General features: G+C 51.5%; 1 protein-coding gene across 2 annotated transcripts; it reads right to left on the reverse strand.

The window, feature by feature from the left end:
- Positions 1-1,407: 1,407 nt before the first annotated feature.
- Positions 1,408-23,009, reverse strand: TOM1 (target of myb1 membrane trafficking protein). 2 transcript variants are annotated; one of them, XM_087764136.1, is made up of 16 exons: positions 22,600-23,009; positions 15,021-15,105; positions 13,288-13,366; positions 12,993-13,142; positions 12,746-12,880; positions 12,343-12,489; positions 11,209-11,325; positions 10,633-10,766; positions 9,929-9,962; positions 9,250-9,358; positions 8,091-8,211; positions 5,566-5,641; positions 5,070-5,132; positions 3,313-3,372; positions 2,925-2,961; positions 1,408-2,820 (listed from the first exon to the last, which is right to left on the reverse strand). In XM_087764136.1, exons 1-16 carry the CDS (start codon positions 22,649-22,651, stop codon positions 2,672-2,674), a joined length of 1,548 nt encoding a protein of 515 aa, XP_087620262.1. In that variant the 5' UTR covers positions 22,652-23,009; the 3' UTR covers positions 1,408-2,671. The 2 variants fall into 2 exon arrangements, with proteins under 2 accessions (XP_087620262.1, XP_087620260.1); XM_087764134.1 differs by lacking the exon at positions 5,070-5,132 and having other exon boundaries at positions 22,600-23,004.

Here is a 23,009-nt window from a genome sequence, read left to right on the forward strand (position 1 = left end):
GCGGCGTGGATAAATCAAGCCTCTCCACCCAGGTTTAACTTCCAGCATTTGCTGGGACAAGGATGCTTTGGAGATTTAAAAAAAAAAAAAGAGGATATTTCAGGAAGCTGTGAGTGTGGTAAAAATGGACTTGTGATACAGGTCTGCAGCTGTGCCACTCCCCATCATTTACCCATGTTTGCCGCATGAAACCCTCACACAGTTGGTAAGGCAGAAACCTGTGGCTCTTAGGCTGCGCTCTTCAGAGACAAAAAGTGCTTTGCACGCTTTGTTCAATCTGAGCCCTTCTTAGGTGAGGAGCGTGGGGTCCTGTGGCACAATGAATTCCTGCTGCAGGACGGGAAGTAGCTCAGAGATGAAGCCACAACCCTTTAGCTTCAGGCAACCTCCAGCAGAGCCACTCATTAGCAAGTGGACTCATCAGCAAGATGGGGCAGGACAAGTGGCTTTCAGGCTCACTAGGCTGGGCTTTCCCCTCCCCACCACCTCCAAAAGATAGCATGCACACCCTGGTTTGAGGACTGCTGCTCAAAGAGGGTTATATTAAATATATAATACTACCTGGTTCAGAAAGGAGGGGGGTCTCCCCCCGTTCCTCCCAGAGGCATTGGGAATGCAATCGAATTGGAAATGGTGATTCATTTTTTCCAAGGGACAAACTGTCCAAGGATAATATGTGCTGTCTGTCTTGGCAAGCTGAAAAAGACACAAAGCCTCCTCCCACCCCACAAGTGCTTACAGAGGAGGAAACCCAGCACCCTGCTTTTGCAGCCCCGCTGCCACCAGCTGCAGACCAGCTTTGCTCACAGCTCTTACCCTCAAGCCTCTGCCTGAGCTTGGTATGGCTGAGACTGCAGTGCAGGCATGGGGAGAGGGAGGTGCTGAGGTTTGGACAACTTCAGCTAAGTTAACTCCTTACTACAAGTCTGGGGCTCAGAAGACACTTTCTTCTGTTCAACCTCCTTTTAAGAATCCTTCCCCCAGCTCCCACTCAGCTGGATGCCAGGGGATGGCATGGAGACAAATGAGGACGCCCTGTGGATACCAGAAAGCCCTTTCATAGCAACTGTATTTCTTGCATGTCTTTAAGTGATTTATGGGCTGCAAGGTGGGTATTCAGATCTGGTCACAAGGCAGAGAGGGAAGGGAGAGGAGGTAGCTCGCCCTCTTGCTATTTTGAGATGGGCTGTAGTCACCTCCCCAGGAGACTGTGCTAAAAAGCAGTGAGCACCTGCCTTGGCTTGGAGCACCCTCAGCCCCTGTGCCATGCCTCATCTCAGCACCACGCTGCCCTTGCCTTTTTGCAGAGAGCAAATTTGGCTGCATGGTTGCACCCCTCTTCTCCCCCACAGGGTCCTCCCCTCCCCACGCCAGCACTGACAGTGCACACATATTTTCAAGGGAGGCTCGAGACTTTGCTCCTTTAATGTGCAATAAAAAAGGCAACTCTCCCACGCTCAACAACAAATCCCATGAGCGGAAGCCCCGGGCTTGGCACCCTCCTCCCTGGCTGCCTTTTACAATTGGGCAGCGTGTGCGGTTTGCTCAGAAGGGTTTTTCTCCCCACGTGCAAAGTTGCTCCTGGCTGCCGCAGGGCTGCTTTGCTGGCGTGAGATGACTGATGTCTCGCTTCACCTCTGTGCTCACCAGCTGAACAAGCTATCCCAGCAACAGCATGTTCTCGCTGGTATAGCCGTGCCTACGTAAGGGCCTCCTGCTTTAGGGAACACAGCTCTTCACCCCCAGCATGCACAGCTACCCTGAGGGAGTCTATAGCGTTGGCCTGATCAGAGGCTCAGGGGGACTCCCCACACCACGGCACAATGTGGTGGAAGGCATCAGTGGAAATGAGAGAGGGAGGAGGGATCGCATCAGGGAAAGAGGGGAGAAAAGTATAATAATGGGAGAATTAAATTAACTGCAAAGAGTTTGCTGAAGGCACATCCTACTCCATAGCAGACAGCCCCTTCAGCCTGGGGTACCGCTTGCAGCTTCAGCCCTGCATGCAGCCAAGGGCTTTGGTAACTGGCTGTCGCGCAACAGAAACATTTGGGTAGGATTCTGGATAAACTGATGGGGAGGGGGAGGAAAGGAAGAGGAAGAGAAGGGGTTGTGAGTGGGAAGGTGTTGCATACCACAAGCACTTGTGCAAGAGAGACTAGAGCAACAGGGCCCCTCTACCATTAGTGTTCCTCCTCTGCCACCTCTAACACTTTGCATCCCCCTGCTTTCCAGTCTAACAGTAGCAGGCAGAGGGCTGGAGATCCATTTTAGGGATGGGGCAAGGAATGAGGCAGGCAGGAATGATTTCAGCAGCAGACTGCAGCCTCTCCTGTTTCTTGGGCAAGATCTCTGACTACCTCATTGGAGAGGAGGATGGGGAGCTTCTTCTACTTTGCCCACGCTGTACCAAAAAAAAAAAAAGCCCACTGAACTCCCACGTTCTCTAGCAGCTTTGAAAACCCCCTTCACAAGTCTATTGTGTGACATCCCTAAACACAACAAAGATTATCTGAAATCTGAAAGCAGCTTAAAAATAAAAACAACTCAAAGGGAAAACAGGAAGAAAGTGGAGGAAGGGGACAGAGTCCTTCCCCTGCTGGCCCCTGGTCAGAGGCAAGCAAAACAGCACGCACAGCCTCTTGCTCCACAGCACACCAGTCCATAGCATTCACAAGGCAAACATAGCATCATCTTCCTTTGCTTGCTTCCGATGATGGCTGGCAGCAGGAGGGGAGACGGACGTCCCTGCTGAGGAGCTGGACAAAGTGGGTAGCCGGTCTGCAACTTTTGCTCGCTCTTCCAGAAACTTGTCAAACTCTGGGGCAAGAGAAGAGCAGAGCATTAGCAAAGAGGGAGGTTTGTGGAAGAGCCAAGGTGCTGCTAGGAAAAGCTGGAGAAAGGGGTTGGCTGGCAAGTCTTACCTTCGCTGGTGACACCTTTTGCATCCTCTGACTCTCCCTAGGGAAGGAGGAGAAGGACATGGTTAGAAGCGAGGTAGATAAAGGCACCTCCACAGATATGATTCTTTGTCTGCACGGAGGGAAGCAGGATAGTGCTCCCGCCACTTCTGCAGTACAGACATGCTAGAGTGGCTCTGAGCCTCAGCTCATTAGCTATGCCTCCCGGAATGCTAATTATACTTGTGTGGTATCACAAACCCTGTGTCCTTGGCTTTTTCTCCCCTGCTCACTCTGAGCAGCCTGTGCCACACATTCAGCAGTGCCAGCACTATTGTACACTGCCTAAAATCCAGCCCCACAGATAACTCTGGCAGGACTTCTGGCTCCAGGAAAGCAGCCCCTCACTTACCACGTCAGTGGAGAGCCACTTTTCTATGTCTTCCATGAAATTGGCTTGGGGGACCGGCACCTGGAATAGAAGGAAAGAGAGCGATGAGGCCAAGAAAAGAGAGGATGTTCCAGGAAACTGACTCTGCAAAAAGAAAGCCCAACCCAAAAGCTAAGCCACTTGCTCCACCGTTCAGTCAGCTCAGGCCCTTCCAAATCCAGCCAGTGCCACTGCAAAGCTCTCTCAATGCCACCGCTCACCTGCTTTCTCTGCCCCATCCACACCCAGACACGCATAGTTTCCGGGATACATGCCATTAAAAGCATCTGGGGTTTGGTGGTTGGCTTTGGGGTATTAGGACTGGACCAGGCTTTCCATTTTGGTGAGGACTCACTAGGTGGAAGCTGGCTGCTTGTGTTAGGCAGACAGAGAATGAGAAACGTACTTTTCTCCCCACCTCCTCCCTTCTACAAACCAGTGATGGTCTGATGTCAAAGTCTGTGATGCTGAAGATATCGGACATGCCAAGTTTGGCACCACATTAAGGGGGAAAGACATCTGCCAAGAAGTGATCCCCTGGTAGGATCATGGAGCACAGCAGGATCTGACATCACACCAAACTACAGAAACAGACCCGTCAAAGAGAAAGTCCTCTACAATTAAAGTAAATTTTACTTCCAGTAGGGACGAGGCTAGCTCAGAAGACTTCATGTTCCTGGACAATTTAAGCAGCAAAGAGACACTTTCCTAGTGGACAGAGATAACCTTGATGGAAACCAAGTCCAATTCAAAACCCCAGATGCTTTTCTCCAGACACAAGCTCCTGAACAAAGCTGAGCAAGGAGCAGCCCTTGCTAGAGACTCCACAAGCACAAGTGCGAGAGAATATTTGTGGGAACTTATTTATTAGCCTCCTAATATGTATAGCTCCCTTGCTGTCAGGAAAACAGCAAGACCAAGAAAAAGAGCAATGCCTTCTTACCACGGACAGGCAGATTTCCCCAAACTAAGGGGGCAAGTGGAGATAGTTACCACAGCTGGCAGATGGATGAATGGGGATGGAAGAGGATGTGTGAGATTAGGGAAGTTTCGAAGCAAACTGGCTTTGTCTACCCAGAGAGGAACTCTTTGGGGTAGAAGTGCATTCAAGCCAACTGGATAGCATGTGGGGAAACATCCTAGAGCAGACATCAGTCTGGGCAGTGCCTGTTTCAGGAAGACAGGCTAACAACCTTCAGACCTGGGAGTGTGTCAAAGCCTCAGTGTGCCTGAGGGGATGTAATTGCAGGAATTCCTGCTGCCAAAAGACCAAATTCAACAGCCTGCAGGCTCAAACACTTTAGCTAGAGGAGGAGACCTTGAACAGGGTAAAAGCCGCAATGTGTTTTCCTCTAAATGGGGCAGCTCATGCTGAGCAGGAGAGGCTGCAGGGGGAATGAATGGCGGCAGCCTTCCTCATGATGCCACCGGCTAGTGCCTCTGCCCCAGACACCCACCCCAAAACAGGCCATCCTCTAGCTCAAAGAGTGGCACATGCTCCCTTGGTCTCAGAGCTCCTAGGATTTTTTCCTACAGACATGTTTACTTGAGGAAGGACTGACACTCTGCCTGCTTCCTTCCCAACCCTGGTCTCCACTACTGGTCCAGACCAGGGTTGGTCCATTTCAGTTTGCAGTCTCTGCTGATGTCTGCTGTGCATCCTCACGTGCTGTGCCAGCACCACCTCTAGTTCAGCAGCCCCAGCCTCCTTCCTCCCTGCTGGTGCTCCACGATCTCACCATTCCTTGCCGCATCATCCACTTAGTCAGCTGGGCTCCATCACTAGAGGTACCAGACTCCCCCTGGTTGAGAGAGAGTCTGCACTGAAAGCTGCTATCACAGAGGGTGAGGCAGAGGGGAGGCTGTGGGTTTAGGGTGGGGGAAAGAACACACTAGTACTGGTGGCCTACTTCTCTGATTGCAGAGAGAAGGCAACTGGACTTGCAAACCTGCTGAAGAGGAATAAAACATACATTTCCAGGTGGAAACTTCCCTGCAGATATAAGGAGGCCATCCTGTTACTGACTGAGTCAACCCCGGACTTTCCATAGTTCCCCACCTCTGGGGTTTAAAGAATGAGGTATATAGCCCAGGTAGGAAATGCAGGTTGGGAGTTATCATCAGTCATGTTAAACACGTGATTTTTTTCCAAACAGGCAGCACATTTATTGCGTTGGTGAGCAAGGAGGATACTCTCATTCCTGGTGATGCACTAAAAGCTCTGTGGCCACTTACCGTTCCTGTGTTCTGCTGCCGGGCATCCAGGGCACCAGCGAGTCCTTTGGAGGCTTGGGGATCTTCGTACTTTACCCTGAAAGTATGAAGTTAGATAACACACAGGCTGGTGATATGCCTGAGAGCGAAGAGCAGGAACTTCTAAACATATATTCAGTGCTTCCGACTGCACAACTTTTCACCTCTCGTCATTCTGCTCCCAAGAGCTTCTAGAAAGGTGTGCAAAACCCCTACTAAAAGTGTAGGCCACCACAAAACAGACTAATCTACTCACGGCAACATCACTGTGGGATACCACAGGACAGCCCAGGCACACGACAGGAAGATGATAAGGCATCATATGAAAACAACCATACAACAGACTAAAACACAGACTTACAGAGCTACTACTACATGCATCAACCATGACACTCATCTTCTCTGGGGTTGACTACAGAAGAGAGATAACTAACACACACTGACCAGAAGATTACAGCTACTTTAGAAAGGATTTGAGCAACATAAGCCCTACATATTCACCGACCTTCACAGACACAAACACAGCTCAAAAACATCTCTTTAACAGATACCACTCAAGAACTGATGGTGGCAGAGACTCACTGGTCTATGCTACATAGGAGGTGAGACTGGATGATCAGAAGAGCCTAGCGTTGCTTCAAGGTCTCCAAATGCACCATTAGAGCAACCTCTTTCCACACACAGACACGTTTCACCCATAATCTCCCTCATCCCATTTCTGTGTCCCCTCTAGGCTGCTACCACACATGCTAATGCCACACGTCACCATTTGATCCATGCAGAGTGGGGAAAATAGTCCATCCATGCTGGAAGAATTAAGCCTCTCACAGAAATTCTCTGCAAGTCTCCTCTCCAGCTGCTCCCAGTCCCCTTTTCGCAGATCCAGCAGACCATCAAGCGGAGCTGTTTTTGTTGGGGGCCAGGGGCTTGGGCCACCGGCGCTCAAATTTCTCGAAAAAGTGCTCATCAGTGAAGGGGCCGCTGTGGACAATGGCATCAAGGATGAAATACAACGCTGCTATCATGCCACTGATGAGGAAGAATGGTAGGAAAGGCTTGAGGTGTTTCAAGCACTGCTTCGCCGAGACACACATGAAGCATGGGGGGGTCAAGAACAAACCCCAGCGGCCCTGCCTGTGTCTCCTGCCAGCACGTCCCGTCCGGGAACAACAGGGCAATGGGTCTGTTCAGACGGAGGGAGATACTGAGAGCAGAGGCTGATGAGTGAAATGTGAAGCCTGAGCCAGTGAGAGTAGAGGCTACCTGGCAGGAGTGCAAGTGCAGGCAGATGGAGGGCAGTGAGGAATAAATAGAAGATGTCTCGTTACTTGTGCAGAGATCACAAGCCTCAGTCTGTTAAGGACTGCGCCACAGAGGAGAGGATACGTTTCCACCCCTGCCTAGATCTCCCCCAGCTTCCAGCACTGAGCACATGCCAGTGGCTCGGATTTCAGCCCCAGATTGGGTGCTGTCAGCAGGACTGTTTTTGTCCTGGACTGCCTCTGGCCTCAGGCATCACACTCCACAGTAAAAGTGGTGGGGAAACCCAGGGGCAAAGCACATGAAGTTGTGTGTAGGCCATGGGTTTCCCCACCACTTTTACCAGAAGCAGTCTGAGTCAGAGGAATGAAAGGAGATATCTGTAAGAGACCTTAACTTGCTACTGCCCAGCTGCAGAACAAGGCACTCCAGTGGATGGAGATCAGGAGCCAGGTCTTTGAGGGCTGGGGGCAGCCATTTGCCTGTGGGCACTACTGCTTGGTAACTGATGGAGAGCAGTGGATGACTCTGACAGGCAAAACAGCATGAGATCAGCCGCATCTCTCAAGCCAAAGGGATCTGGTCAGCACAGTTCTTGTCGGCTCCTCCCAGAACAAGGATTCAGGAATCCACTCTTTGCAGTAGAGAAGAGACCTCTTCAGTTCAGCCGGTACTATAGAGACCCTACTCTTAATGCTTTACACCAGGAGGTCTCAAACACACTATGGAGGAAGAAACATCAGTCCCACTTACCAACAGGGAAGCTGAGGCACAGAGCAGTGCCCTGCCTTGCAAGCCACAAGTGACTGCATACTTCCTGCACTCCAGTTCAATACTCTGTCCACTAGGCTGCATTGATACTCAGCAGTTCCCAAATTCAACATCACCCTAGTCAGGGCACATGAGTTCAGAGACAGACAAGAAAACTCAGCCAGTCCCACTCCACACATTCATCTCCAGACACCGAGTCCCTCCAGCACATGCGGCACTGTGGTCCCCACGCACAGAGACCACCTCCTTCTCCCCATGCCCAGAAGGACACTGTGAAGGTGAGACGATGGCAGCAAGAAGAAGGACTGGGAACACAGAAGTCATCCTACAAACGCTGTGCGTCAGAAGAGTGCATTTGTATCGCATCCTACTGTCTCGCTGGAACTGCTACTGGTTGGGGTCACAGCCCCAGTTGCCCTGAGCCCTCCCCCCCTTGTAATAAGGCAGGACAGGACAGTGTGGGCTGCTACACTCACTCTCTGCGCTGCTCAGCCAGCGAGCTGCCACGGGTCAAGGCAAACATGTCAAACTCTTCTTCCAGCTTGCCAGAGGTATCGAGGGAGTGCAACCCCGCACTCACACTGCTCGAGCCCAGGTCTGTGGGAGAGAGAGCAGGGTGAGCAGGCAGCACAGAGAAGTAAACAGAGGCTCATGGCTTGGAGGTGCTAGCTGGAAAGATAGCATCAGAACAGGCTAAACTGCTCTAGGCCCACTCATCTATCCTGCCCCTCAGCTGCAGCACAGTCTATGTGTGTGTGCAGTGTTGTGGGTGAAGTAACACAAGCGGTTTATTCGCCTGCTCAGCAGATATTTTTAGCTCAGTCTTGGGCAGCAGCAGCAGCATCAATTTACTGCACTGATGCTGTAGGCTAGATGTTCCTGACCATTTAAGACAACTCAGAGGGAATTGCTCCATAACCTGTGGAAAAGGATAACCTGTGCTTCTGGGCAAGCACCTCTGAGACAGATGAGTGGATTATCATGACTCAGGTGTCATCTGAAAAACTCTGATTTGAAAAATATCTCCACTGGATTGTCTGTAAAAACAGTCTTGCCAATTTTCTGTAGCTGCACCCAAGCTGTAATGAATGTGCTCACAGCCAGCAAGAGCTTCAGGCAGTGCTATGTAGGCTGTTGGTACATCCTGAACACCCCTCAGGATCTCTCAAGCTTTCCGAGTAGGCAACCTGTCAAATCCTGGGTCCTGAGCCCAAGATGCTCATGGCTGCCTTTGCAGCACAGCTCAGCTGCTTTTCTTCTCCCAGACCTCAGTGGTCAGCCTGACACTACACAGCAAGAGAGGCAACCGCACTGCTGCTAGACATTGGAGAGGGAGCAACTTTCTCCCCTGCCCTGCTGGAAGGCCCAGTTCTTAGCCACAGCCTACTGCTGAGGTCCTTCTTAAGTCACGTCCACCTCCTGCACAACGTGAGGTATGGACGCTGAGACATATGCTTGTGTGCCTTGGGGCGCATACAAGTTTCTTCATGAGTTTATTAGTTGACAATACACCCTATTTCTCTAGATTACTTTATGAATGTGACGAAATAATTCTGGGAGGTGTTTCAAGGGCATGAAAGGATTCCCAGAGCTGCACAGGAGAAGGACTGAGGGGAAAACTGCATGGCAACATACTCATTCCAGCCAGCTGAGAGGAAAGGTTGTTGGTGACTTCAGGCTGTCTCACTGCGGAAGGAGTACTGGGTCCCAGGTCAATCAAGCTGTTCTCTGCCTCATTTGGTGCCTTTGGAGAAAAAAAAAGGAAGATGGTGGAGAGTTTCTGAAGCCTGGACGCCCTGACCCTTCAGTCCTAGCTCATTAACACTGGAGAGGGAAGCCCTTCTGTACCCATCGAAAGATATCAGTTGTGAAGCCTCTCCTTGTGAGAAGGGGGACAGTGATCAGAGAATTGGTTGGGAATAGTGTCCCAGGGCAGAATACGTCTTGGCAGCCAGCCTCCCAGCTCTGCTGGATGCCGTAAGTACGGTAGGTGCTGGCTCAGAGGACAGGGCAATGCTCAGAGGACAAAGGGAGGCTCATATGGGATTTGGTCCTCTCAATGTTCAATACTGGCAAACTGTAACTACTGCTGGTCTGCTCTTGCTTTTTGGGTGAGAAGAAGGCAGGGAGGGAGAGGCTAGAAGGGGAACTGGAGTGTCCTGCACAGCAGTGCGGCCTGGTGCAGCTGGGCTGGGAGAGCAAAGTCTACAGCTTGTAACTGGAGCTGGCTGAACCTCTCTCCAACTCAGCAGGACACAGCAGGGCCTGCAGGATGCAAACCAAGCTGCACAGAGTGGGAGTTGCTCCGAGTTACCTTAACAGGCTGTCCTGTCCGAAGACGCTCAAACCTGCAAGAATGATGACAGGATGCATTTCAGTAGTATGTGCTCATTCACCCACAACCCATGAGATTTTTTATAAGGCTTGCTACAGTCTGCCCTTTCCTACATACTAGAAAAGGAGGACCATGACCCAGGGCCCAATTCCCCCTCAAGACCAAAGACACCATATAACAAGGCCCACAGAGTTGATGTCTCTTGAGAGGTGGTGTGAGGAAGCTTCTTGTGATCCTCCAGAGCTACTTCTAACCAAAATGGTTCAAACCCAGCTCTCCATACAGACACAGGGACTAAATTCTCCAGACTTTATCCTAGCTTGAGAGATTGGTTTGATGAAACAGAATAAAGAAAAAAGGGATGTTGACCCCATGTGGGCAAGTCCTTTCTGTCCCTGTCTGCCTCAGAGCTAGAAAACCATCTCTTTCCAGTTTCCTCCTTCTTCTGGGTTATGCCACAGAGACATCTTGATATTCCATCAGTAACTTACACAGCAGCTTTGAAGGGACAGGAATAAATCAGCAAAAGCTGAGAACTGTTTTTGTTCTCAAAGATGGATGATACAGGTTGATACATCTTGAGCATTATACTCATGGGCAGATCAAAACGGTGGGAGAGAAGGCCTTCAAGGAACAGTAAACTCTTGTGGAAGAGGAGGGCAGAGAAGGGAGGAGAGAGGTACCTTTCATGGCGCAGAAACACATTGTTGAGGTTGTCATTGATGAGGAGTAGCTCCTCGGTGAGTTGCTCATGGAGGACACGGGGAATCAGCTCCAGCACGCGCTGCTGCATGGCTCTGCATGTCCGATTCAGCTCCTGCTCACAGCAAGGGGAAGTTACCACAAAGGTCAGGCTAATGCTGAGCACTCATAGATTTGGAAAACAGACCCCAGAGGCTACTGGGGTCTATCAGCAAGGGTTGATGGGCAACAGACACTGGTGTGAGAGGTAAACTGAGTTTGAGCTTTACAGACAATAATTGTATGCCTCTTGTGTAACACATCATCCAGAAAGAAAGGCCCTCGGGGTCTACCAGTCCCTGTGTGAGATGATTCCACCTCAATAGTGCAACTTCCCTTGGCTGTTGAAACTCCACCTTCCCTGTGTCTCCCTTACCCCATCACTCCCTGATAAGCCCAACACTAAGCTGTCCAGTGCAATTGTTCCCCATGCCTGGCATGCATAATGTCTCAGGCCATCAAGTCATTGCTAAATTGAGTTATGTGTGCCAGCCCCCTGCCCTGCCACTGTTCCTTACTTGCAGCAGCTCCAGGTCAGAAGGCTCAGCCTGGGACGGCACCAGCTCCGTCAACATCTCCGACATGACCTTCATGTTCCCATTCACCACTTCCAGCTCACTGCGCAGCTTCCCGATCTGCAAAAGGGAGGGGAAGTGACTGCTCGGCCTGGGAAGACTGGGGAGACAGCTGAGGTAGCTCTGAATGACAGTGCACCGCATGTGTATGCATGTTCACAGAGGCAAAGGGAACGACCACTGAGGAGCTCATTTGTCACTGCTCAGTTTGGCTCTTGGGATCTTCCAGCAGAAGGAAGCTCCATTACTTACCATCAAGTTCATTTGCTGGGAACAGATGCCAGGCCCTCACCCGGGATCTTTGGCCACTAGCCTAGCCTTGGTTTTTAATAGCCAGCACAGGCTGCTGTTATGATTCAAATCTCTCCCCAGCTAGCAGCTCCTGTGTGGCAGCCACTCAAATCTTACATTTCCAAAGAGGGGAAAAAAGTGAATTCCCATTCAAAAGGCAAGCCTGAGCTAAGTGTACAGTTGAAGCTTTATCCCTCTGGTTTCATAAGATGCTAACGAACCTCTTGAGAACAGTTTCTAGCTTCTGTTCTGCAAGGGGATGCAACCTACTGACAGCTGGAGGTTTGGTGCTGAACATGGTGTCATATGAAGTCAGGGTGAGGAAGGAGAAAAAAGGATGGGGAAACAAGAGAGAAAGCCCTGGCCTTTGGAAACCACATAGCCAGACAGGGTTGGTTCATATAAAGTCAGCAGTGAGGCAAGATAAACAAAGATGATAAGGAGGCATCTACTGACCAAGCTTTTGCTGTACTGTACTACAAAGACCTCGCTTAAAACCTCTGTGTCTCAGTTCTCCACTTCGCTATAACCAGGAGATCTTCCCTCTACCTGCAAGCTGCTCTGCCTTAGGAAAACATAACCACTCCGTGTTTGTGGTATCCCAGTTCATCACTGTGACCACAATGGAGCTCTGGGGAGCTCTCGAGGGACTGTGCTTTGGAGGAACAGCTCTTTGAGGACAGAAACTGGGGAAGGACGAGGACAGCAGTCCCAGAACAGTGTTTGTGAAACAACCCCCAAATGCTGGGAGAGTCAGCAGCACCACAGGACTCGTGTCCAGCTCACCTGCTCCGGTGTGGGTGTGATGGGCGCGTCGCTGGATATGCCTCTCCCGGTGGGCAGGGTGACAGGGTGGAGAATGGATTCTATCTGCTGAGGGGAGTTGACCGCAGGTGGGTTCTGTCCAGACTGGGAGTCGGAGCCATACACAGTCTACAGACAGAGGTGGGAAAAGTGACAGAGAGAAGGAGATGTTAGACAGTCACAGTTGACAGGGCAGTGCAATTAGGAGAGGAATGTTGATGGCAACTCCCCATCTACTTTCAATAGCTCTTTCAGCAATGAGGCTGTCCCGGAGCTTCTGAGTCCCCAAAAGCCCTCTAAATGCAAAACCAGAGTTCCTGAAGTCCCCTTATAGCTCCAGAATGGCAGCTGCCCAACACCCTTCTCTTCAGCAATGTTCCTATACCCTCTGTGGTGTGTGGATGGGTGACAGCATGTCCAGATCAGTCATGGGGAACTCCAGGCCCTTCCGTCTCAGGTCTTCATAGACAGTGACGACACCAGTCAAGTCTGGTGAGCTGCGGAAGGCATCCGCCCAGGACTGGGAAGAAGGAGACAGCACAGCACATCATCATTTACAATAGCCTTCTGTACAAACACCTAAAGACAAACACTCTCTGAACTGGCACAGATGCTCACATTTCTTGGCTCACCTGGATGAGGGTCAGCACCTTGTCATGCACTATGGCAGGTGGATTGTTCTTCGGCAGGATTGTTCTCACCAGGACACCTTCTACAAAGTCCTGGCTGGACACAAGGACATGGAAGCGATGGCCGCAGTTTTTGACACATGTCTCCAGGACCTTTAAAGGCAAGGAAGCATTAACTATAGCCTTCTCTGCTTACGTGTGTTTGCCTTGTTGGCTTTAGGTACCTGTGTCTTTTCAGCCAGGGACTCAGATTTACAGCAGGATATCACAGAACTGAGAAAGAGCCCTGCCCACTCACCGTCAAAGCCAGCATAACTTCATGGAAGTTCTTATTCCCTACAATTCTCTTCTTAATGGCTCGGAAGGCATCTTTAGGCCTGCAGGAGAAATCAGATGAAGAAGATCATCAGAAGGTTGAGACCCACCTACAGAGAGGCAAAGCAAAACAGCCACTGGCTCTGGATGCCTCATACTCAGCAGGTGACCTTCCCCACCATGTTTTCAGGGCCTCTTGAAGCAATGTGGTTCTGCAAGAGGAGCAGGGTCCTGATAATGAGTGCTGTTACTGAAATTGGAGGCCTCTGTGCTGATATCTGCAGAGCAGAGTAAAAGCAATGCTAGAAATGTACTACTTGGGGGTAGAGCAAAATCCCATGGCAGAGAGACTGAAGAGAAGGAGATCACAAAAAAGCTTGGCATGGGTTAGAAACAGGAAGGAGAGAGTGAGCTGCAGCAATCCCTGTGTTGCTCAGAGAGAAGCTGTTTAACATTTCCTTGGAGGAAAGGAGGCTAAAAAGCAGCAGGGGAGATGCAGTGGCAAAATCTTGCTGATATTGCAGGTGGGCAAGAGAGTAGCAGCGTAACAGGGCCTCCTTAACCATTCTCAGAGGGGAGAAACACTGTGGTCTCAGCCCACTGTGGTCTTGTGAGAGGGCACAAATGAACCAACATGCTCTGGCAGAGCATAGGAAGAGAGGCTGGGCTGGGAGAGCAGCAGTGCTGGAGGAGAAGAGTGGGGTGAAGACACTGAGGCAATGAGGAGGGCAGGAGTGTATTGGCCCATGGGGCAGCATGGCTGCAATGGATGGGCATTAGCAGGACAATGGGAGAGCCCGCCATGCCAGGAGGGTACAGCTGTGTTATCAGGCACCCAGAACTGAAACACCAAGTGGCCACAGCTCCCGACTGAGAACTGTGGGCAGACAGGCATATTTGCACAGTGGGGATAGCATGGAAAAGAAATGGTGACAGATCTGTGAGCAGAGATGTTTGACTTTGTTTTCATACAACTGTGAAGCTGAAACCTGGGCTTGCTAATCCTCTGTCAGCATCACTGTGGGGTAGGACAGCAGGAGTGAAACCTACATTTTTTGTTCCATGTAGCACCTTCTTTTTTACATGCTGCTCTTGACATCTCCACTGTGAGAAGGAGCAGTCCCCCTTGAATTCACTGGCAAATCCCCAGGTCCAGAGTTAACAAGTCTGGCAGATTTCTGAACATCTCCCTTCAGGGAGAGGGAGACAAGGGCTCTGCCACCTGCTTTGTGCATGTCTGAGTGACTGTACATGAAAATACCTGAGAAGTGAACCCCAGCAGGACTTGCACAGTCAGAGGACTGAATAGCAGCCTGAGATTTTCCTCTCTCCTCAGTCACCAGCCTGCAGATTTTTACATTCCCAGAGGAGAGAAAGAGAGGGGTAGGAAGGAGGAATAAACCAAAGTTGAAGAATTGCAAATATGCCTTTGGGAGATGGGAGGCAGCCTGGCTTCAATCGAGGTTTCTCTGGGGACCCTGAAGGCCTGTTTGAATGGCTCCCAGCACTCACGAAGATTACGGGGAAGCATCTAACAGATGCTCTAACAGCTTTGCTGTGTCTCTAGGTCTCCTAGCAGAGTCTTGTCTAAGGGACTGTTGGGAAGCCTAGCTTATTACCTCCACCAGTGCATGCTACCACTGCAGGCTAGGGATGTAGTGTTACAGGGTGTGCTGGGACCTGCTGCTGGATGTGTACCCTTGCCAGCTCGCTTACCCTTCTTCAGTCTCGTTAATGATGTCGCAGATCTCCATGTTGAGAGCCCAGTCCTCGCTCCGCAGGGACCCATCGGTAGCTCTCTCTGGAAAACAGAAACCAAGACACGGCAAGGCTAAGATCAGCCCTGGCACTCTCATGGGCTGCTGTGCAGCTGTCAGGACACCACAGAGTCCAGCCATCTTCTCCCTGGCTTCCACCACAACACACAAGGAGGCGAATCTGGCTGCAAAGTCCAGGCCACCAAGTGCTCCTCGCTAGGTGTCACCACCGCAAAGCACATGGCTGGCCAGCACTGGGACAGGTGGTTGCTCAACTGTGCCCATGCCACTCATCCTACCAACACACAGACACATACTGTGTGATCTCTGGTGTCCTGCACACGAAGGGAGGGGATTCAGCATGACTTCAGCTCCACAGCTGGAGAAAAAGGGGCTTATTTGCTTTGTTGCTGCAGGGCCAGAAACTGTGAGTTTGGTCTGCTCACACTGACACAGATCTAATGTCAATGGCACCATTCTTGGTTTGCACCAAATTAAGGAGGCAAAAGAATCACCCCCCTTCTTTTTACATGGACACTACAAAAACAAACAAGCAAATATAAACAGCGAAAGCAGGGCTCTCTCTTGTTTAACATTTACATCTCTCCCCTGAACTTCTGGCTCTGGGGAGTATGGACAGAAGTGGACTGCAGGCTGCAGTCGAAGCAATATTGTTTCAGCTTTGATTGTGTCCCCTTTAATTAGGAATTCCTCAGTCCGCCTTGATGTTATTCAAGGCAGAGATTTGGGAAACGAGCAGCTATTACTGAGAGCACCAGTGTCTCCACCCTATAATCAGCCATGTCTCAGTCCTAGCTGTGTGGACTGACTGATGCCTTCAGGGACACCACCACCAGCGGCTGGGGGAAAGAGAACCACCAGCAGGGCAGGCAGGACCCAGGTACTCTCCAGACCATGGGGAAACACAGAGATGCAGCAAATGGCAAGCAGAGGACAAGAACCATCCTTCCCAGCTCTCCCATCCTATAAAACACCTGACTTAGCACTGGGGCAAGAGAATTAAAACTAGCCAGACTGGTTTAGCACCTACCAGGTGCTCTTCACGGGACCCAACAAGGTTACTTAGAGGAGTGCCTGTATTTTCAAAACTGATGTCCCTGAAAAATCTCGAGTTGGCCCTTGCTGCTGTGGGTCCTCTACCCCTTTGGAGAGGCCCTACCTCTGCAGAGCTGCCTTTTTCTGCTTTTGACCCAGCAGCTAACGATCCCTCTGTGGGAATGAAATGAAATGCCTATTCATGCAGTAATGGGATAGGGCCATAACACAGGAAAAAAAGATTTTTTAACTCCTGCCTGGGTAAGCACATCCATCATGTTTTGGGCTGTCCCATTTTTAAGGGTCAGGCAGAGAGCTATTCACAGCACTGTGCAATGCAGCCTCTTATACACGTGTCCCTCCCACAGATTACACACCACAGGGTGAAGCTACCTATCTGCATCTTATTGCAATCCAGCCACCACCTTTTCTGTTGACTGCAGAATGTACTGATTACACCGTGATTATGCTGATTACTTTGTGGCCACAGCCAGATGGAAGAGGGCAAACAAGGGAAGGAGAGTGGCAGAACGTTCTTGAGGCTCTTCTACCTTTCTAGAAGGTCTGGCTACTCCTGTAATATCCTGAACGCCCCTTGATTCAGGTGAACTTCTCTCACTTTGAGTATTAACCTTATACAGGAGTCCTGGTCTCTTGCAGATCTAAGCTTCCTCAGTGAGGCACAGGAGGTAGCATTGCATTGGGTGACGTGGTGGAGAATATATCCAGGGCAGTGGGCTACAGGGGAGCACATCTGGTGTACCAGGGCATATACCAATGGATGGGTGAAGCTGTGATAATACACGGGGGGAAATGTTTTCCGTCAGGGCTCCTTTGGGATCAGGACTCGGAAGCATAGCAGAGCTCCAGGTTCCCTCCTGCTCTGGGACACCACATGGCCAGCCTTGCCGGCAGGCAGACTGCAGCTCAGGTTGGTCTGATGGATTTGGCACATGTGGTCACAAAGCCACCCTTCACTTGCACTCTCCTCTGGCATGCTGAGGGGCAGCTCCTGCACATGACACACCTTGGTTTGAACCCCAGCCTAGCCAGAAGTTTCTCCGTACTGTTTGCTGCCTCTGACAATGAAGCACACAAATCAATCACACAGGGGTTGCTCTGCTGAAAGGAAGTCCGCATCCACCCTTCTCACCCCTGAAGAAAAACACTGCACGCAGAAGGAAAAAAACACAACTTGGGAACAGGGCTGAGCCTGCTGGGAAGCTCTGAGCTACAGAAGAAACCAAGGATGAAATGAAAACTGCCTTTAACCATCAAGTCTTTGCTGTTCAAAAGTGTTCCCAAACCTCCTCATCCTCATTGCCACTGTATGCAAACATGAACTGAGTCTGCAAACACCCTTCCCTTGCTTCCCTGTGCTTGGTGGCATGCTGTAATCTGCTCCTCACCACCACCCCTTTTCCTCCAAATGCACCAAACCTGCCAAGGTCGGGCAGCAGGTTTGCTTTCCAGAAAGGAATGCAAACAAACCATGCGTGCTCCTTCACCTGGCTGGGACTTCCTCAGAAGTGACACATACCGCCCTGCTGTTACCCCACAACGCTGTGGTGATCCTGCTACTGTCACCCCTGTTCACACGCCGGTCGACAAGGAGCTGCAGGAAAGCAGCAAACCTGCCATAAATGCAACATAGGCTCAAAAAATACAAAGCTGGAAGAGCAGCATTAAGGCATATGGAAAACAGGAACATGACCATGAGGCATTTCCAAGGACAAAGCGCTTGAATTTACCCAGTACAGATTAAGGCCTGGCCTAGCTGGCCTTGGGAGAGCTGGAGCTAATGCCCTTTTAATCCTCCTTGCTTGCTTCCAAGCATTAAGGGACTGTCCAAGGCTAGTAAGTTATGTTGGAGTTTTCTCTGAAATCCTGAACTTTACCCTTTTACTAAAGCCTGCAGAAGGGAAGAAAACAAAGTCTATTCATTAGTCACATGAAGGATCAGGGTGGCTGGCCCCGTTTCATGAGCCATAATTAGCATGAGCTGTCTGCCCCTCATGAAATCTGAGCCCAGGATGGCTGGGGACAGCGACAAGTCCCTAAAAACAGCGAGCACAGGAGGCAGGGCACGGCCGCCTGCCCAGCGCTCTGCCTGGCAGGGCTCATCAGGCAGCGTCTACTTCTGCGTGCTAATGAGCTGAGCCTGACCTGCCACGGAGAATTCCCCCCGGCAGAGGTTATCAACAAGGGTATGAATGCCATCTCCCTCCAAGCCCCAAACCAACTGGCTGTTGAACATACAGGAGGCCCTTCACGGGGCCGCTTCAAAGCCACAGTTTTGGCAGCCAGTCCGGCTTCCTGGGTGTGTCAGCACTGGGGTTTGCCTGATTCCACTCTGCTGCCTCACAAATTGCTTGGATCGACCCAGAACCGCTAAGGACTGTGGTACGGGTTGAACCAGAGCATCAACTCTTTTTCTGCCTGGCGTTTGATGTGCTCCTGATGACTGCAGCTAGGTTATCAAAGTTATCTGGAATTGTCAGATAAGAAAGAACTCTGGGCTCGGCCTAACTGACACAACGGAGCTGTACATTGCTTTGTGCCATGAGTAAATTTCACAGCTTTGCTTCTTTTCAAGTTTATTGTCTCTGCCCTTGTGGCTGGGGAGAGCCCACTGCGGGGCTGGCGATGCCACCCAGCCGTCCCCACAGCAGCACACTGGCAGTACAGTCAATCGTGCGGGGAAGTATGGGAGCTGGGGACAGAAGATACTGCGCAGGATCCTGTCGCCTTTGCTCCCCGTCACAGACCTGAAGCACCCATAACCAGCCAGGTGCCGTTTAGAAACCCTTTGCCCGTGACATGCTCTGCCATAGCTCTCAAGAGACTGTGCACCCCTCCTCCAGGTCAGTCCCTTAACCAGCGTTCCCTACAGTGCTCAGTCTTGCTGGCTTTAAATTCCTCAGCAAAGCCATCAAGCATCTTCTCACCCATTTCAACAGGTGTTTGAGGGCACCAGCATTTTGTTGCGTAGGTTCAGCAGAAAGCAACGCAACAGTCCTTTCTCCCAACCTCCCTTCAATTCATAAACCCCCTGGCCCAAATCAGCAAAGTCTCCTTGCTAAGCTCCATGCTTTCGCTTCCCTTGAGGAAACTTCAGCACCAGCGCAGTCAGGACTCCACCATTCAGCAGTATCGCTCCTCTGAAGATGGAGGGGACAACGCGCCTTCTAGAGAGAACAGAGATGTGGCTCCAAACCTAATTCAAGGATGGCGATGGACACAAGACGTGTGCTGACATAGTGCTGTGGGTATTTGGGTCTCTGAACTTCTCCTGCTCCTTTCCTGTGAATCAGCTCAAACGCTTAGGGATCGAACGACTCTTCAACTGCTGCCTTTGCCCCTTCTGCTCCAGCCAGAGCACAGAAGACAAGGCAATGCCTTTTTGAGAAGCACTGCCTCTCAGGCACCCATCTGGCTCCGACAGAAGAGCGTTACTGACAACATCTGATAACCGCTGCCCACCAGCTCCCAACTCACAGAGGGGTGCAGGGACACCTGCAAGGTGGGATCCAAGTGGCTGTGGGGATTTTTCTGGCATATTGTGTTGTATCTGCCCCTCTTCCTCACCCATGAGCCTCTCCTACCTGTTCCCTCTTTACAGTCTCAACTTTTCCTGGTTCTCACACTTAAACCAACCCCCAACCATTAAAAATCCTCTTCATCTGTGTGCTACACCGTTACTTTTCCCTCCTCTGCCCTCACTCACTGAAATAACCCGTCCCTGCCCCTTTCAGTATTGCTATAATTACTAGTTATTCCGGACTTCCAGGGTCAGGAGAGAGCACTGGTGGTTTCCTCTCCATTCTCTCACTCAGAGCACCTCCTTGAACTTAGATTTTCCATTTTGAAGGTTCTCTTAGCTCCTAGATGGAGGCACAGTGGATTTCCCTTTTGAGGGGGGAATCCAAACCTTGATGCTTCAGCACTCTTTGGAAATTTTCCCACTGGTCAGAAGTACTGTGTTAAAAAAAAAAAACAAACAACCAAAAATACCAAAAAACCCAACCAAACAAATCTATATTCATCTTACTTGGGAAGAGACATCACGGTCCAAAACCAGGACTGAGGCAACTTTCGTGACTAAATCTCAGGACTGGGAGTAAGAAGCTAAAAAACCTGCTCCTCTGCAACTGACTCATTCTGTGACAGATCACTGAGATTATCTGAGCATTGGTTTCCTTGTCAGCAAAATAAATGGGACTTACTAGATGAACGTTAATGAAGGAATTTGAGAACGTCGCTGCAGTGTGCCACAGAGGATTTTTTTTTTTATTCCATGGCCTTCATCTAAAGCTATTTTAGACTTCATAAGCTGTATCAGGCGTACACGACTTTGCTCAAGTAATTTACAAGGATACAGTATTAGCTTTCTGCAGACAGCCCAAAGCAGCAGTGCTATGCAGGTTTGGTGATCAGGCTCATGGGTCCAACACGCAGCTGCCACGGACCTACCAAACAAGTTTGGGTAAGTCGTGTTCACATCTCAAATTAAAAAGGGAAGATAGCATTTATCCATGTCCCCAGGATGTTGATAGACAAGTTCAAAAGGAGAAAACATTCATATTTTCAGCCACTAGCCCTTTCAAGTCCTCCACACTGAGTTCCTTTCTCATATGCTGCAATTCCTCCACCCCTTTGGACTCCCATAATCCCTATCAACCCTAGTCATTAAGATCTCTCTACCGTCACACCTCTCATACTAAGGACTCTGAACTCCTGTTTGACAACACTCTTGGAATATTTCTTCCTCTTCTTTGCTGTTGGTTTGTTGCTTGAAAATCTCTTCTGTAACCCAAGCAAAGCCCAGAGGGAACCCACTTACAATCTGACTACTATACTGATCAGAAGATCCGGAGGGCAAGAAGTGATCTGTGACATCTAAAGATAACTTCAGGTTGCCTCTACCCAAACACAAAAACGTATCTGATGCACTCACTGAGGGAATCAAAGAGCATTCATTCTGGAAAGGGCAGGAGACGGCTTCTCCTGGAAGGTGTGATGAAACATGTGACATTGATCTGGGGAGACGTCAAAGATCGTCTGGAAGTTTTTGTTACAGAAAACCTTCCCTGGTGATCCTTCCCCCACCTTGCTGTAGTGCCTCTCACCTGTCTCGCCCAACACGAGAGACTGGCACATCGTGGTGCCCCCCACCCACATCATTTGGACACTGCTTTGGGCAGCCCCTAAAATAAGCGTCGCTTATAAAAGCATTACCTAAAGCAGCTGCTTGCTCCCTTCCCAGCGACAGCGGCCTATTCACCTGTGCAAGCACACGGAAAGCTACTGAATCAGGGACCAGATGTTCACAGAACAAAGGTCTGCACAAGTGGCAAAAAGCAAGACTGAGCAAGTGTGTAAACTTACAAACGGCTGTTGCACATGCTGAACTTGAACAGGCAACATCAACCTTCAAGCGCAACTTGAAGGCACTTAGATAATACAAAATGGGGTGAAAAAAATCTTTATTCTAAGTATTTTAAGAACTGCATCTCTATTTTGAGACCAGTGTAGCTTTGACGGTCTTGTTCTAACTGTAGCATCTCTTTGCTCCACTTTCTCAGACTATGTCCTTCTCCTTTGTTTGTCTAGTTGACCTGAGCACAGGGACTAAGAGAGACTGCGTGTCTGCGGGCCTGCAAGGTCACAGTGTGGACGCTACGCTCCCGCTGTTGATTTCACTGCCGGAGCTGGTACTCAGCCCTGTGAGAAGGCCCGTGGCGCAGGGGAGGTGCTCTCCACAGAGCCAGGGCCTGGCCCTGCCAGCCCCTGCTTGTCCCAGACCTCTGTGCTGGGAAGTTCAGGGTGGGCACCCGCAGGGTGCTCGTCCTTCAGGTGGGGAACGCCGATCCGACTAGGTGAGCCGCGACGCCCCAGGGCCAGGCCAGCCTGAAGCCCCCGTCCCCCGGCAGCCTCCAGCTCAGCGATGGCCGCCCCCGTCACCGCGGGGAGAGCGCGGTCCCTTCCCGCCCAGCACGGGATAGGCCGCTGCCGCTGGAGCCCAGCCAATCGGCAACTCCCGCTGTGCCCCCCGCTAGGACCCCGCCCCTCCCGCGAAGCCCCCAGAGCGGCGCGGGCGGGAATGGCCCCGAGCCAATCGCGGACCTCGGCTCTCCCGGGGGGCGTGGCTCGGACCACCGGCCTGCGGCCCCTTTAAGTGGGGAAACTTCGCCTCGCCACCTCAAGACCCCCTCGCGCCCGGATTGGCTGGCGGGGTCGCCGACGGAGCCGCCTCGGGCTGCGCGTCCGCTATTGGTCGGCAACGCCCGTCAGTCAGAGCGCATCTCTCTCCTGATTGGTCGACGCCATCTCCGTCCCACCGCGAAGGCGGGGGCCGCCGCTTCCCGGAGGAAGGGGTCCGTCGGGCGGGCGGGCGAGCGCCCCCCGGGGGTGCAGGGGAGGGCGAGCGAGCGAGCGGGCGGGCGGGGAGGGGCGCGGGGGCGCGCGGCCGCGGGGCTCACCGATGCGCTGCCCCACGGGGGAGCTGAAGGGGTTCCCCAGCAGAAAGTCCATCGCCGCCGCGCCGCGATCAGCTGACGCCGCCGCTCACGTGACCCGCGCGCCAGGCCGGGGCGGGCCCCCGCCCGGGCCCCGCTGTGACGCCAGCGGCCGCCGCCCGGGAGGGGCAACCGGCCCGGCCCGGCCCGGCCCCGCGGTGGGGCCGAGGCACGGAGGGGGGCCTGGCGGGGGCCGCTCCCTGCAGAAAGGGCGCCGCACGGCCAGCGGCCTTCTGCGACGCTTTGGCTGAACGGCGCTATCGGGAACGGCGTAGGCGGCCTGCGGACTGCCCGCCTCCAGCGAGTCTGGAGCGGGACGCGTTTTGCTGGGGAACAGCGAATGCTGGTAGTAACGGAGAACACGGTGCGTGCCA

This window comes from Nipponia nippon, unplaced genomic scaffold, assembly GCF_047370975.1.
Source record: "Nipponia nippon isolate SJK-2023a ecotype South Korea unplaced genomic scaffold, ASM4737097v1 scaffold_3, whole genome shotgun sequence".
Classification (NCBI taxonomy): domain Eukaryota; kingdom Metazoa; phylum Chordata; class Aves; order Pelecaniformes; family Threskiornithidae; genus Nipponia; species Nipponia nippon.

What these genes read in the sequence shown, in the direction of transcription:
- TOM1 (XM_087764136.1), bottom strand. Translation starts at nt 22,651, where the DNA reads ATGGACTTTCTGCTGGGGAACCCCTTCAGCTCCCCCGTGGGGCAGCGC. An exon ending in ATTAACGAGACTGAAGAAGG is followed by an intron (nt 13,367 to 15,020) that starts GTAAGCGAGCTG and finishes TTTCTCCTGCAG; the next exon opens with GCCTAAAGATGCCTTCCGAG. An exon ending in GGACAGGACAGCCTGTTAAG is followed by an intron (nt 9,359 to 9,928) that starts GTAACTCGGAGC and finishes TTTTCTCCAAAG; the next exon opens with GCACCAAATGAGGCAGAGAA.